At 43.6% G+C, this 15,184-nt stretch overlaps 1 protein-coding gene across 22 annotated transcripts in view; it reads right to left on the bottom strand.

Annotated features, from left to right (window-relative positions):
* The window catches only part of DLGAP1 (DLG associated protein 1), a gene marked incomplete at its 5' end in the record, with an annotated part of 693,962 nt that overhangs the window by 20,522 nt on the left and 658,256 nt on the right, over nucleotides 1–15,184 (bottom strand). For all 22 annotated transcript variants that reach the window (XM_080685502.1, XM_080685519.1, XM_080685518.1 and 19 more), the window contains one exon: nucleotides 6,070–6,491. In XM_080685502.1, coding sequence (XP_080541628.1) covers nucleotides 6,070–6,491 — 422 coding nt within the window. The remainder of the gene's footprint in view (nucleotides 1–6,069; nucleotides 6,492–15,184) is intronic.

Genomic DNA, 15,184 nt, shown 5'->3' with positions numbered 1-15,184 from the left:
GTGGGGCATTGGTTCCAGGACCCCAGTACCAAAATCCATGGATGCTCAAGTCCCCCAATATAAAATGGCCTAGATCAATGCACACAGTCATATCCACAGACTCTAAACCACAGATTGAAAACAGTACAGGTATTTATTGGGGGAAAAAATCCTCCCACTGGCCGGTGGGACTCGGTTGAGTATTGTCTCATGCACCGAAAGGTTGCCAGTTCAGTTTGCAGTGAGGGCACATTCCCGGGTATCGGGTTCAGTCCCCTGTCAGGGTGCATGCTGATTGATGTTTCTCTCTCTCTCTCCTGCTCTCTTCCTTTCTCTCTAAAATCAATAAAAACATACTTTAAAAAAAAAGAAAAGAAAAAATCCTCAGATAAGCGGACCTACACAGTTCAAAGCTGTGTTGTTCAAGGGTCAATTGTACTTTAATTCAGGAAGACTTTTTTAAATACCTTACATTCTTAGAAGCATAATGAGTAACTATGGACATGATGATAGCATACTCGTTCTACCTACCTTTAGCTATTGCAGACATTTAAAAATATATATTTTTATTGATTTCAGAGAGGAAAGAAGATGGAAAGATAGAGGCATCAATGATGGGAGAGAATCATTGATTGGCTGCCTCCTACCTGCCCCATACTGGGAATGGAGCCCACAACCCAGCATATACCCTTGATCGGAATCAAACCTGGGACCCTTTAGTCCACAAGCTGATGCTCTATCCACTGAGCCAAACTGGCTAGGGCTGTTGCAGACATTTTTAAAGAAGAGGGATTTTTTTTTTTTTTTACTGTGATAAAATATACGTAAGATCTACCATTTTAACAATTTTGAAGTGTACAATTCAGAGAAACATTAAGTATATTCATCAAACATTTTAAAAGATGATAAAATTGGGATAATGATGGTGTCCCACAAAATAAAATAAGCAAGTATGGTAGAATCTTCCTTTCTCTCCCTCTATCCTTCTTACCTTCCATGAAGACTCTGAAGACTAGCTCTCATGGGAGGGACTTGTGAAGGAGCCACCTTCCTCAGGTACCCTGGGGAGAGGCCCTTCTTGTACAGGGCCCAAAGAACACAAACGGTGGCTTGACCAAGAGATAGATACAGCTGTGGTTGGCCCATGAACTCAAGCTATTTTCCTGGCTGTACACAGATTATTTTTTTAAGCTGGTTACTTAGAAATTGGCTATGCATGTCAAACGGGATTGACCCCTCTTCTTTACCACTCCTTTTTTTGGGGGGGGCGGGGGGGAAAGTTAAATTAGAGAATTAGTAAAACAAAGGCCCTGTACAACTCCAGGCCCAGTTATCAGAACAGAATTGTGGTTGCCAAGACACCAGGAAGAGATATGTAGAGAGTGCTTTAGAGGACAGCACCAAGCAACAAAGTATTATTATCTTGTCAACTGTTATTCATGTTGTATCTGTTCCATCAGACACTTCTGTGTTCTGTGACCTTGGACAAGACACTGCCAGAGAGCTGTTTTGAGGGCAAATGAAACACCACCTGTTAAAGTCTCTAGCCCTCTGCGGGGGTATTGTAAGGACAAGATGAATAGTCTTTCGTGTGCCTATATTCCTCCTTCTCACGGTGGAGGTTTGCTTGGGCTTTCTGGTCATGTCCTCCCTTGGATCTGCCTCACTTAAAATTGTCATCTCTTTGACCTGAGCATATGAGTTTGCCTCCCCACTGTTTAGAAACCTGGAATGCTAGTAGATAGGAGCTCCTGTTTTGTACCTCCCAGAGCACAAAAGAAAGAAAAAGCCTTCAAGTGCTGGCAGAACAGAATCACATCCCAAGAGCTGGAAGGGACACAAAGGGCTCATCTAGACCATCCAGCCGACGAACACAACCGTCCCATCTACCGATTCTACGGCAAATGCTTCTCTTTCTGCCAACTCCTTACTCTGCTGAGAAGGGCTCATCACCTCACAAGGTTACACCCCTCCCATCTTTTGACAAAAATAACTGCTAGTTATGTACTATTTTTTAGCTACTTAGGAAGAAATGTTTTGTTAGATAAAATACTTTTGTAAAACAAAATTTTCAAAGTATTTCAAGGACTCAAATACACATTCACGGATCCTCTGCTATGTGCTAGCAAATATGAAGATGATAAGACAGTAATCATTTCTGTCTTCAGAGACCTCACTTTCCAGAGGAGGAGAGAGATACTCAGATTATCATAAAATTATGTTGGAAACACCAGATAGAGAAACGTACAGGCTATTCCAGAAGCACCAGTGAAATACACCCAACCCAGCCTGAGGGGAGACATTCCATAAAGACTTCCAGGTGAGGCCCAAGCTGAGACTTGAAGGAAGAGCCATATATTGTAAACTACTTGGGCTTATACAAATTTTTACTAATTTGGAATAGTTTTGTAGATTTTAAAAAGCACAGGTAAAGGGCATTTACCACTAAACTTTGTGTTAGCAGTTTGATCTAAAATTATAAAATTACACTTTAAAAAAGTAATAATTTGAACCTTTCACAATAGTCCATTGACTTTCAAACCGTATTCCAGGAATCCTAGAATTTTGGGGAGAGGGGACTGGAGTGTTTTTAGGCACCTCAGTCTGGGGGTGGTAAAAGCTAAGCAGGCAGTCCTCTGGGCCCTCACCAGAAGTGCTTCACTGTTCCTCCTGTTATATTTGTGGGTGTTGTGTGTACATTTTTCTAATTAGAAAAGGAGGTTCTGATATTAAAATACGTTTCAAACTTTAAAGAGAGGCCAAGTGCCCAGCAAAGAAGAGTTCATTACATACTTGTCATCTAAGGCCAATTTACTCAGTTGGGTACTTTATAGCAAAGCACCAAAAATATTCCCACTCCTAGTTATCTTTGCTCTTTCTGCAACATGACCCTAGTACCCCATCCCCACCCCAGGCAGCAACCTCATAAAATAAAGAGGTAGACTTGAAAAAATGAATCATTATTCTGAAGAAAACACCCACAGGAAGTACAGTTTATTAATGGTGGGATGGTGGCACTTTCATGTACAAAGACAGCAAATTATTCTTCAGGACAAATCGTGTTATAACGAATACTGTCACAATAAAAATCACTTTACATGGAATAGATTTATAATTCCTAATTCTGAATCAGTGTTTTGCCCTGGCTGTGTGGCTCAGTTGGTTGAGCATCATCCCATGCATCAAAAGGTTGCTGGTTCCATTCCGGGTCAGGCCATAGGCACAGGATTTGGGCTTGATCCCCACTTGGGAGTGTACGGGAGGTCGGCATCCTGATCAATGTTTCACTCTCACATCTATGTTTCTCTCTCTCTCCCTTCCCTTCCTCTTTCTCTAAAAATCAATACAAAATCTTTTTTTTTTTTAAATCAACGTTTTAAATAACACCTGATATAAAGTTTTAGAACAGCTAATGTTTGGGTAGTCCCTTTGTGTTTATTATTTTGGGACTTTACCAGTCATGTACATTTCAAAATACAACTATGTTTTTCTTTTGTCCCAAATGCAAGATGAGAACCTGGTTTTCTGAGATGACTGTCAGAAATACATTGTTTTGATACAACCACATATAATTTTCACAGCTCTTTTAGTCTAAAGGAAGATTTTCCAAAATATTTATACAATGTCCATACAACGCATCATTATGAAGCTGGGTTGAGAGAAGTAGATCTAGTCCAGGGGTGGGCAAACTTTTTGACTCGAGGGCCACAATGGGTTCTTAAACTGGACCGGAGGGCCGGAACAAAAGCATGGATGGAGTGTTTGTGTGAACTAATATAAATTCAAAGTAAAGGAGCGGAGGGGAGAGCAAGAGAACCCTCCGCTCTTTCGGCTCCGTGGGCTGGATAGAACAGCCGAACGGGCCGGATCTGGCCCACGGGCCGTAGTTTGCCCACGGCTGAAGTCTCAGGTTAAAGGAAAACATCAGATGAACAGCTTCCCTGGGTCCTATTGAAAGCCAACCAGGAAGGTAGAATGAGTCCCAAATGAATGAAATGAATGGATTGAAATCCGAAGGAGAGCTTGTTCTGTTGAGCAGCACTCAAAGGCCAGAGCTCCTGAGACACTGATGTTTCCTAGAAAATCTAGTTCACTTTGGGTATGCCCACATGGGGAAGAGAGACCAAGAAGCAACTGCTAAGACTTTCTTACTGAAACCTCTCCCCACCCACTGCTCCTGGTGGTGCCTCATTCACCTGTTATGAGGACAAAATGTTAGTTCTACTTGTGGATCAACACTCAGTTGAGCCCCCAGTGACACCGACTCTTCGGGGCAAGTGTCAAGGAGATTAATTTTTCCACTGCTACGTTGTTTGTACTCATAATATGAAAGAATCTAATGAATGTTACAGAAACCCATTTATGGATTTTTTAACCTGCTCATAAGGGTAACAAATAAGCTAGTCATCTGGTTGGCGGAGTCTAGGCAGGAGGCTGGAGCAGAGAGAAAAGATGTGAGCAAGAAAGTGGACACAGAAAGGAAATCCCACAAACTACTGTTATTTCCCAGACTTAGTTTTCACTGAAAACTACTTCCTTAATGGGAAACTCACTGCTCCTTGACACAGCGAGCTTGGCTTACTTAGTAAGTCCTTTTAACATGACTTAGAGGAGGCTCTCGGTCCAATTATTAAGAAATTACTATTATTTTTGTTAGGGATGATAATGCATGATGGTTATGTGAGAGAGAAAAAAGTCCTTGTCAGTGTGAGATACATAGTGAAGTGACATAATGCCTTAGATTTTTTTTTTTAAGAGAATCTGGCAAAAATAACTAAGTGGGGGGAAATAAGGAGATAAGACTGGCCAAGTGTTAAACTTCACGATGGGCAGATGGGGGTTCATTACATTAAACTTCCTATTTCTGTGCACGTTTTAAAATTTTCATAATAAGAAGTTAAACACCGGTTTTTAAAATAGGTCTTAGAGCCACACCAGGACAACGCCCTTCTAGCTGGTTCCCATGCAGAAAGAAGGCCGCCTTCCACCATATGTCTTTGATTCGTCAGTTGGAAGATCCACCATTCATTTAATAATGGTTTTTCAGAGGAAATAAGTGCACAACGTTAAAATACAGTGATTGTAAACTATATCAAATTTCAGAATTGCTGAAAATGTGCAAAACGTGCCTCAAAATCATTGTAATTTGCCATTTTTTCCTTTGTCAATTTTCACTAGGCATTGTTGTTGCTAAAAGGCCAAGTTTGCAAAGAAAGGTGTGCCAGGTCTCCATGATTTATTTAGTCATCATATTTTATTTTATCTCTTAATTTGAGCCATTAAATTGGAGTTCATGTTAAGTTAGCGGCTGAAGGTTTGCCCCCCTAAAACCGAAGCGAGAAGGTGCACGCGAAGCAGGCTTAAGAATGCAAATAAGTCTGAGCCTCTTCCTGGCTTGTACATTACTAGCCTTGTTTTAATATTGCCTGTTAATGAAAGTAATAAAACTGTAAGATCGTAAATGCCCCAAGCACATGTATGTGTGGACCTCGACACTGGTCAGAATCACCGTTAGTTTCCCGAGAATCGGCTACCCGCTCAGTTAACACCTTGGGGAAGAGGAACCACGTGAGGAAGAGGAGGCCGCCCTCCGCTGAGCGCGGTGTTTTTCAGAGAGGAAGGGATCCAGAGCTACAAGTGATGGATCTCGAGCTAGTGAAGGTGTAACCCAGAGGTGCTCTTTCTATTGTGCCGCCCAGGGGCGTCTGGACTCCCGGGCGGCGCCCGGCTCTCCCACCTGCCCCGTGGCGGTAGGGTTAGACTGCAGGCTGGGCACGCGCATCTGGCCCGTGGCGGTAGGGTTAGACTGCAGGCTGGGCACGCGCATCTGGCCCCGAGGCGGTAGGGTTAGACCGCAGGCTGGGCACGCGCATCTGGCCCGAGGCGGTAGGGTTAGACTGCAGGCTGGGCACGCGCATCTGGCCCATGGCGGTAGGGTTAGACCGCAGGCTGGGCACGCGCATCTGGCCCGAGGCGGTAGGGTTAGACTGCAGGCTGGGCACGCGCATCTGGCCGGGAGGAAACCACAGTCTAAAGGCGCCAGGCGCGCCCAGGCCCGCCGCGTACAGATGTGCACAGCTGCGTACTTACTGTCTTCCGGCAGGCTGTTCTCCCGCTCTTCTCTCTCCATCTGCTGGCACCAGCCTTCCATGCGGTCGCGCTCCGCCTGCAGAAGCTTCAGAAACCAGTGGCCATCCCGGTGGCACACTGACCTTTGAACGGCCTCCATGGGGTCTTCAGTGATCGAGTCAATCCAGGGATCCGGGGGAGGCAGGATCGAAGGGTCAAAATCCGCATCGAAGTCGTCGTCGGCCGCACAGGCGTGGTAGTGGTTTCCTGAGCCCTGAATGCTGACGGTGGAGGTGCTGGCATCCCGGGAGAACTGTCTGGCCGCGGGGCCCGGGCACGAATTGTCCTCTATAGACTCCAGAGAGTTTTCCAGATTGTCGTGGAAGTCCAGGTCCGCCTGCACTGCTGTCGTCACACTGTTGGATCGGGTGAACCTGCGGAAGCTTGGAGGATAGAGAAAGGAGATTTAGTGCAAGGATATTTCTTGAAACAACACCACTTTCTACATTTCTTCATGGGTGTGACAATAGGGGGGTCTCATCTTCTTAGTCTGCAGAGGCAGGCCCTGATACAAGCATATCAGTTGCCGTAGCTCTAACATAAAGAATACAAATTTCTCTGAGCGTCGATCTATGAACCAGGAGGTCACAGTTTGATTCCCGGTGGGGTACATGCCCAGCTTGTGGGCTCAGTCCCTGGTACAGGAGGCAGCCTATCAATGATTCTCTCTCATCATTGACGTTTCTGTCTCTCTCTCTCCCTTCCTCTCTGAAATCAATAAAAAATATTTAAACAAAGAATACAAATTTCTCATCTTCATTCAATATTAAAGCACATCTAAAGAAATTTTAGAAGTGGAGCAATCAAAGCCAGTATAATGTCCAATGGCCAATTTCCTCCCCAAATCTGGACAGCCTGAATCCTGAAATTCAGATTGGTGAGGGGTAAAGGAGCAATTCAATTATATCTCATTATGCATAACTTGCATAAAAATGGGAAGGAAGGGAACCAACCCAAACTGGGCCAAGGCTTTCGTGAATCTGGCAAAAATCAAAATTTTCCAGCGGCAGCTATTACCAACTAAGACTTCCCGAAAGCAAACTAAAGAATTGGTAGGTTCCCCTTGAAGTAAGACTCCTTTCCCTGGTAAGGATTCACATGTCTCTTGATCACATAGGTCATTGTTATTTTTTGGTACAAAGCTTTTGGGGCAAAAACCACAGTTCTATTCTCCTGTACCATCCTCCCCTGTGCCTTTTATTTCCCTTCTCACGGTCCTTCTACCAAGGTGATGGAAGACAACTTGTTAAGAGATGTCCATTTTATATGGACATCTATGCAATCAGCGTTTCCCAGCCAAAGGACTCTGTACATCCCTGGTTGATACCTGCAGGGAAGGTGAAGACATGGAAGATGGGAGGGTTGGGAAAGAACTGAGGAGCAGTGAATTCTTTCTCAGACAAGGGGAAAGGAAGGTGTGGGTGTGCAGCAATTTAAAATGCACACACACACAAGCTTCACGGCTCCTGGCGCAGGCAGGAAACAATGGAGAATATAAGTCCACTGAAGGTAGCATCGTGTGTCTATTATCCTGTCTGTATTTCTTTGTTTTTTCTTAAGATAATTTCTTGATCTAATATTTTATATATTTTTATTGTGAAAAAATACTTATCACAGAATTTACCATTTTAATAAGTTTTAAGTGTACAGCTCAGTGGCATAAGTACATTATTCACATGGTTGTACATCCCTCACCATTACCCATCTCCAGAACTTTTTCATTCTTGATAACTGAAACTCTTTATTCCTTAAATAACTACCACTCATTCTACCTACCCCTTCCCCAGGCTCTGGTAACCACCATTCCTTCTGTGCCTTTGAGTGTGACTACTTTAGGTCTCTCATATAAGTGGAATCATAAAGTAATTGTCCTTTTGTGACTGCCTTATTTCATTTAGCATAATGCCTTCAAGGTTCATCCATGTTGTAGCATGTGCCATAATTTCCTTCCTTTTAAAGGATGAATAATAATCCCCCCTTATTCATGGGGATATGCTCCAAAACCCCCAGTGGCTCCCGAAAACCATGGTTAGTGCTGAACCTTGTGTACACTGTTTTTCCCTACACATTCATACCTGAGAGAAAGTTTAATTTATAGACACAGTAAGAGAGTAAAAACAATCCTATATAATAAAAGGCTAATATGCAAATAGAGCGAAAGGTGGAACAACCGAACAACCGGTTGCTATAATGTGCGCTGACCACCAGGGGGCGCACGCGGAACATGGCGTGCATTGGCCATGGTGGGATGGTGAAGCAGGTGAGGGGGGCACCAGAGCAAGGTGGGGCACTGGTTGCTGTCATGGGGGGCGAGCCTCTGGTGGTTACTGAAAATTCTTTGTTCCCGTGCGCTGTGGTCCTGCTGGGCGCTCGCATCTGCTGCCAGCCCCGGCCCAGCTTGCATCCACTGCCAGTGCCTGGTGCCAGCCCCGATTGCTCGGCGCCGTCAGCGGGTGCGAGCGGCGGCCCCGATTGCCCCTGAGTGCTCTCCACCTTTCCCTGCTCCTGAGAGGCGATTGGGCAGCAGCCTCCGCTCCCACTCACTGCTGGTGCTGGCCCCATTGCTCCACGCTGTCAGCGGGTGCGAGCAGGGCTGGTGTTGTCAGCATGTGGGAGTGGCAGCAACTGGAGCAGGGCTGCCGGCAGACAGGGGACCGGGGCCACGGTGTGGAGGATGGGCGGAGACCTGCCCCTTTGCCCACCACAGCCTCGCAGCCCACAGTTCCTTTCAAGGTGCACAAATTCGTGCACTGGGCCCCTAGTAACTAATAATATAATAGAACAATTATAGCAATATACTATAATAAAAGTTATATGGGTCCCTCTCTCAAAATTTCTCATTGTACAGAACTCACCTTTTCACTTAATGGAAGCACCATACAGTTTCTCTTTGGCATAGCTGAATGGCCCGCATCACTACCCTTGTGCTTTGGGGCCAATAAGTATAAAAAGGGTTACTTGAACACAAACACTGTGATACAGGACAGTCAATCTGATAACCTAGTCTGCTGCTGACTCACGGGCAGGGCAGGGAGTATACACAGAGCTAATGCCCTGGACAAAGGGATGATTCACTTCCCAGGAGAAAGAGAGAGGGATGGAACAAGATTTCATCATGCTATTCAGAACGGTGCACAATGTAAAACTTAGGAATTGTTTATTTCTGGAATTTTCCACTTAATATTTTCAGACATGATTGACTGCCAGTAACTGAAACCTCAGAAAACAAAACCGCAAATAAGAGGGGACTACTGTATGTATATACCACATTTTGTTTATACATTCATCTCTTGATGGACTCTTCTGCTATGAACATGGGTGTACAAATATCTCTTTGAGATCCTGCTTTTAATTCCTTTGGGTATATACCCAGAAGTACAATTGCTGAATTATATGGTAATTCTGTTTTTAATTTTTGAGCAACTGTCATGCTGTTCTCCATAGCAGGTACACCCTTTTATATTCCCATCAACAATGCACAAGGGGTCCAATTTCTCCACATCCTTGCCAACACTTATTTATGTTTTGTTTTTTAATAGTAGCCATCCTAACGGGGCCAGGTGGTAAATTTTCTTGACCAGTTCATGATTATACCACTTTAAGATTGCTTGTTTGCGCCCAAACCGGTTTGGCTCAGTGGATAGAGCGTCGGCCTGCGGACTGAAAGGTCCCAGGTTCGATTCTGGTCAAGGGCACGTAACTTGGTTGCGGGCACATCCCCAGTAGGAGGTGTGCAAGAGGCAGCTGATCGATGTGTCTCTCTCATCGATGTTTCTAACTCTCTATCCCTCTTCCTTCCTCTCTGTAAAAAATCAATAAAATATATATAAAAAAAAAAAGATTGCTTGTTTGCCAGTTGATTTTCAGTTACTGTTTCATGTTCCAAAGTGCACTAAACAATACAGCATTTAACAAACCAGATATGCTTCCCTGGAACACGCTGTGAAAGCCAATTAAAATTAGTACTCTGATCCCTCAAAAATAAAGAATGGCCAGAACAAAACAGGTAATTATTTGCAACTCTATACCCCTTAGAAAAACTAGAAGTCCTAAAAAGGAGAGAGTCCAATCATCTGAATAAATCACTTTTTTCCCCAAGATAATAAATGTCTAGGAAAAAAGAAGTGGCTGCACTAATCCATGTTAGTTATTAGCACGGTCAAAATGATCAAATATGTTGTGATTCATTTTATGAAGATGGACCAGATGAAACTGGCCCATTTCACTGTTGGCTGTTTTCAAGAAATTACTTCCATGATACCTGGTCATTTTATAAGTTTTCAAACTCTCCAATGGGCCATTAAAAAATCACGTAGTGCGAGAGTCTGAAGGCAATGTTACAGATCTCTTGTACTAGCGAGGAAACGTAGAAGAGCCACTTATTTCTGAACTTCCTCTCCCGCTGCATATGTGTGATCTGGATGGCTCTCCTTGCAACAGTTGACAGCGTGGCTGTTCTACTAACACAAAATCCCAGCTATGAAAAAACACTAGGCTGTGCTCTCCAAGATCATGTACTGCCAGAGGCATTACATTTCCAGACTTAAGGACGGACCAGTGCCTTATTGTTTTCAATTGGAGCAAAGTTGCCAGAGACAGAATCTGTTTCACATACAAAACAGAATGACCTACTTTCCTGGGCCCGTTTCTATCGACACAAAACCGTACCATCGGCATTCCTGACAGAGGCTCCTGGCTATGAATCTGGTAAAGTATCCACCTCCTTAAGAAAAATCACTTGGCAGCAGATGAGTAGAAGTTTGCAGTTTAGTCACCCAGAAAGAAATAACAGTTAAGTAAAATGAAAATGGTTTGGGATTAAAAGCGGTGCCTTTGAACTCAGGCAGCCCTGTCCCAGCTGCACTCTGTCTATCAATTAAGTTCCTCAAGCAAGTGCTTTCTTCCACCCAGAGCTTTCAAAGAATGTTCTGCTCTACAGAACATTTTCAGTCTTTCATGGGCAAAGTTCCTTCTCAGGGAAGGGTGCAATCAAGTTGTTGCTGTTTTAAAATTTTGATAAAAACACAGAAGCAGTCACTGGATTAATTTCTGTATTTTTGAAAAGAATAGATTCGTTGCTGGATGCTGCTAAAAATCCAAAAGCTGAACCCAGTGTCTTGCTAGTTTTGAACCCACAATCTCCAGCATTGAAGCTTCTTGAGTCCTTCATGCCCTGAAGGCACAATGTGTAATAATTACAGCTTCTGAAACAGACCGGCCAATATTCTGGTCTAAGGAGCAAAAAACCATGAAACTACAGACTGGCTCAACCAGTATGGGACACAATACCCTGTCTGTTCTGAATAGCAAGAGAAAAGTCACTTGTTAGTATTCACCTCTGCTGTTGCTTTGTGCTCCTTCTATGAAACCAGTTTATATTTCAATTAGAGGATTTTCTGCCCCCCTCCCTCAACTTTTCTGCACAGCAGGCTACAAATCAACACACAGATGGTGAGTTGCAGGCCCATTCTCATCTCCTCTGTCTGCTGGGACTGTCTAAGCAAAATAAGTCATGAGCAGAAACTAAGCACAGTTGTTATCTTTAGAATATACATGCTTGGGATCTGCAAGGATTCCATTATGTGAGACCTAAGCCATGAAATTATCTTAAGGAGATGAACTCAGTCATCCTGTTGCAGAATCCTCTGGCTTCTGGTGGTCTTTATCTCTCTCATTCACATAGTGGTTGCTTTTCAGGGCCACATCTAGTTTCAAAAGGAGAAGCACCAGTCCTATGCTGCTCTTTCTTTATAGGGGACTTCAGACATTTTTCACCAAGCCTTTGGTCAAGAGCCAATATGTGTGGGATCTCAAAATGCTACTCTTCAAAAGTGCAGCCATCTTGGTATTTTGTGAAATGGTTCCCTTCAACTGATGTAAAAACCCAAGGTATCTCCTTACATAAAATAAAAGATAGGTTAAAAGAAAGATGTGAGGTGAGGAGATTGAGATTAAGAATTACAACTTTCGCCCTGACCGGTTTGGCTCAGTGGATAGAGCATCGGCCTGCGGACTCAAGGGTCCCAGGTTCGATTCCGGTCAAGGGCATGTACCTTGGTTGCAGGCACATCCTCAGTGTGGGGGTGTGCAGGAGGCAGCTGATTGATGTTTCTCTCTCATCGATGTTTCTAACTCTCTCTACCTCTCCCTTCCTCTCTGTAAAAAATGAATAAAATATATTTAAAAAAAAAAAAGAATTACAACTTTCTAGCCCTGGCTGGTTTGTCTCAATGGATAGACTCAGAGCGTCAGCCTGAGGACTGAAGGGCACAGTGTTTGATTCTGGTCAAGGGCACGTGCCCAGGGTGCCCGGGTTGCAGGCTCGGTCCCCAGTAGGGGGCATGCAGAAGGCAGTCGGTCAGTGATTATCTCTCATCATTGATGTTTCAATTTCTCTCTCCCTCTCCCTTCCTCTCTGAAATAAATAAAAATATATATATTAAAAAAAAGAATTACAACTTTCTAAAAAAGAGGTTCATGCTTTTTTATTTGTGGTTAATCCTCACCTGAGGATATTTTTTCCTTTTTTTTAGAGAGAGAGTAGAAGGGAAGGAGAAGAGAGAGAGAGATCAATTGGCTGCCTCCCACACATGCCCCTACCAGGGCCAGGGACCAAACCTGCAACCCAGGTACATGCCCTTGACCAGGAATTGAACATGTGACCCTTCGGTGCCCAGGGTGATGCTCTAACCACTGAGCACATGACTGGGGCAAGGTTCATGCTTTCTGTCACATCAGCTTCCCAGTTAGAACAGTGCATGAAGAACCTAGGCCTAATGCAGCCCTTGTTTCCAAATTCAGTGGGGAGGAACTCTCCAGCTCCCCATTTGTATGAGGTTAGCACTGTCTTATTGACAAATTTTAAAACTACCTCAACACAAAAATCCACTGGTTATTTAAAACCCTCCATGTTCATCATTCTTTTACTTGAAGATCTCTCTCTCATTTATTTATTTATTTATTTATTTATTTATTTATTTATTTAAGAAAGAGAGAGAGAGAGAGAGAGAGATCAACTTGTTCTTCCACTTATTCATTGGTTGATTCTTGTATGTGCTCCGAGCAGGCATTGAACCTGCAACCTTGGCATATCAGGACAACACTCTAACCCACTGAGCTACTTGGCCAGGGCCATGAAAATCTCTTTAAGCAAAGGAAAATAGAATCGGTTTTCAACATAAAGACTCTCTCTACTTCAAATAATTGTATTATATTTGTCAAATGAAAGAAAGGGAGGAAATGGAAAGTAACCACAGTGGGCTTGTTATCATGTGATAGCTTCAGAGAGCACCCAGCATGCTGCCAGCCACCTTTCAGTACCAGCTGGGCAGGTGCTAGTGCAGTGACGGGCTGTCACTGTAAGACCTTGGTGAGGAGTCTCAACAGAACATCCTTGAACTGACTGTGCCCCAGGAGGAACTGCTTTCTTCAGCAATCTGAGCATTAGGTCATCCCTGGCTCTTACCCTCAGGCAGCTAAAAGCCCAAGAGGTCTCACTTACAATTTTTTTTTTTACTTTTCTTGTGGTCTTGTTGTTGGGTCAAACGGAGGCCGTAGGCTTGTGAAATAGATGCCTTTTTTTTTTTTGTAAACTAAATTATCTTGAAAAATATGTAAGAGAAAGAGAGAGAGAGAGAAGGAAAAGACAAAGACCGACAAAAGGAAGGAGGAAAGAGAAAAAGAAAAAGGAAGGAAGGAAGGAGAGACAGAAAAAAAAAGTGTATGAGGCATATCAGGAATTATGCCAAGTTTCAGGCTTTTGAAATTTGAAATGCATGAATGACGCACCTTTAAAACTCAGGTGTACTGTAAGGAACTCTTTGGCTAGATCACATTGTTAACTTGGCAAAGAAAAGAGGCTGTTTGCCAAATCCTGTATAAGATCAATAGTGGGTATTAGGCTCTGTAGCACTCCAAGTAAGCTGTGAGGAGTGGGGATGGATCCAAAGCTTCTGAGTTGGCAAAGGCGGATATTTTCGACTGCCAAAGGTGTTTCCAAGTCTGTGGTTCCTGAATTGGCTGTCAGAAGGTTCTGTCTCAATTTTGGCTTTTTGTTTTAACGTCCTGCTTAGTTGAAAAGACACAAATCACTGGAAGCCCAAAGTTTACATATTTAAGTTGTTTGCAAGCAAAAGAGATCATTTATAGTAGTTGACATTTGCTAAAAGAGAAAGCAATGCTACCTCTCCATATTGTTCCACTCAGTTGTGAGGCCATGAATTTGAATGTATGAAGCAAGAAAGATTTCAGAAACTCAGAATTTAATAGAAATAGAAGAGACTTTGGTGATAAAAGTATAATCATTTTATTCACTGAGGCATGTGCGTTTAGAAATAGAGAGCAGCTTTCATAATAGATTGCCAGTACTTTCCTCCAACACCTACACCTTAACGTGTGCATTCACAGACCTGCTGAAATGGCAGGTGTCATTCTCAAGCATATTTTGATGCCTGCAATACTCTCCCCATCCCCAGCATTGAGTGTCCCCTTGGAGGCCTAAGTATTATCTTGCAATAAACAAAAGGTATACTGGAGAGAAGGAGATGGCTCCACCAACTGGAGATTAGAAAGACCAGAGGCTTTTTTGCAAATTACCGAAATACCCATCTGCTCCCATTCCCATCTCATCAACACCAATGAAAGGATCTTGCCTTTCCCTCGCATACACATAGCTCCAAACGCACAAATCCTACTGATGACATTCACTGTTACCTAACTTCATATATTTCACAAAGGCCTGGTGGGGTGGGGGAGTGGTTGAAGGAGGAAAAGAAACCACAAAGTGATTTACTACCCGTTTATTCTAGTTAAAGTTTTCTTCTCTAATTCCTTGGATGCTGAAGGCAAATCGTCCTTGATGTAGCACTGCGTCTCACATGGATGATCTCTAAAGATCCCAGGTAGTTAAGAAGTGCTTTACAAGCCAAAACCGGTTTGGCTCACTGGATAGAGCGTCGGCCTGCGGACTGAAAGGTCCCGGGTTCGATTCCGGTCAAGGGCATGTACCTTGGTTGCGGGCACATCCTCAGTGGGAGGTGTGCAGGAGGCAGCTGATCGATGTTTCTCTCTCATCGAT

The sequence above is a fragment of the Plecotus auritus genome (genome assembly GCF_963455305.1).
Source record: "Plecotus auritus genome assembly, chromosome: 8".
In the NCBI taxonomy this organism is placed as follows: Eukaryota; Metazoa; Chordata; class Mammalia; order Chiroptera; family Vespertilionidae; genus Plecotus; species Plecotus auritus.
Note: the sequence above shows the minus strand (reverse complement) of the source record. Positions and strands in the feature narration are given on the sequence as shown.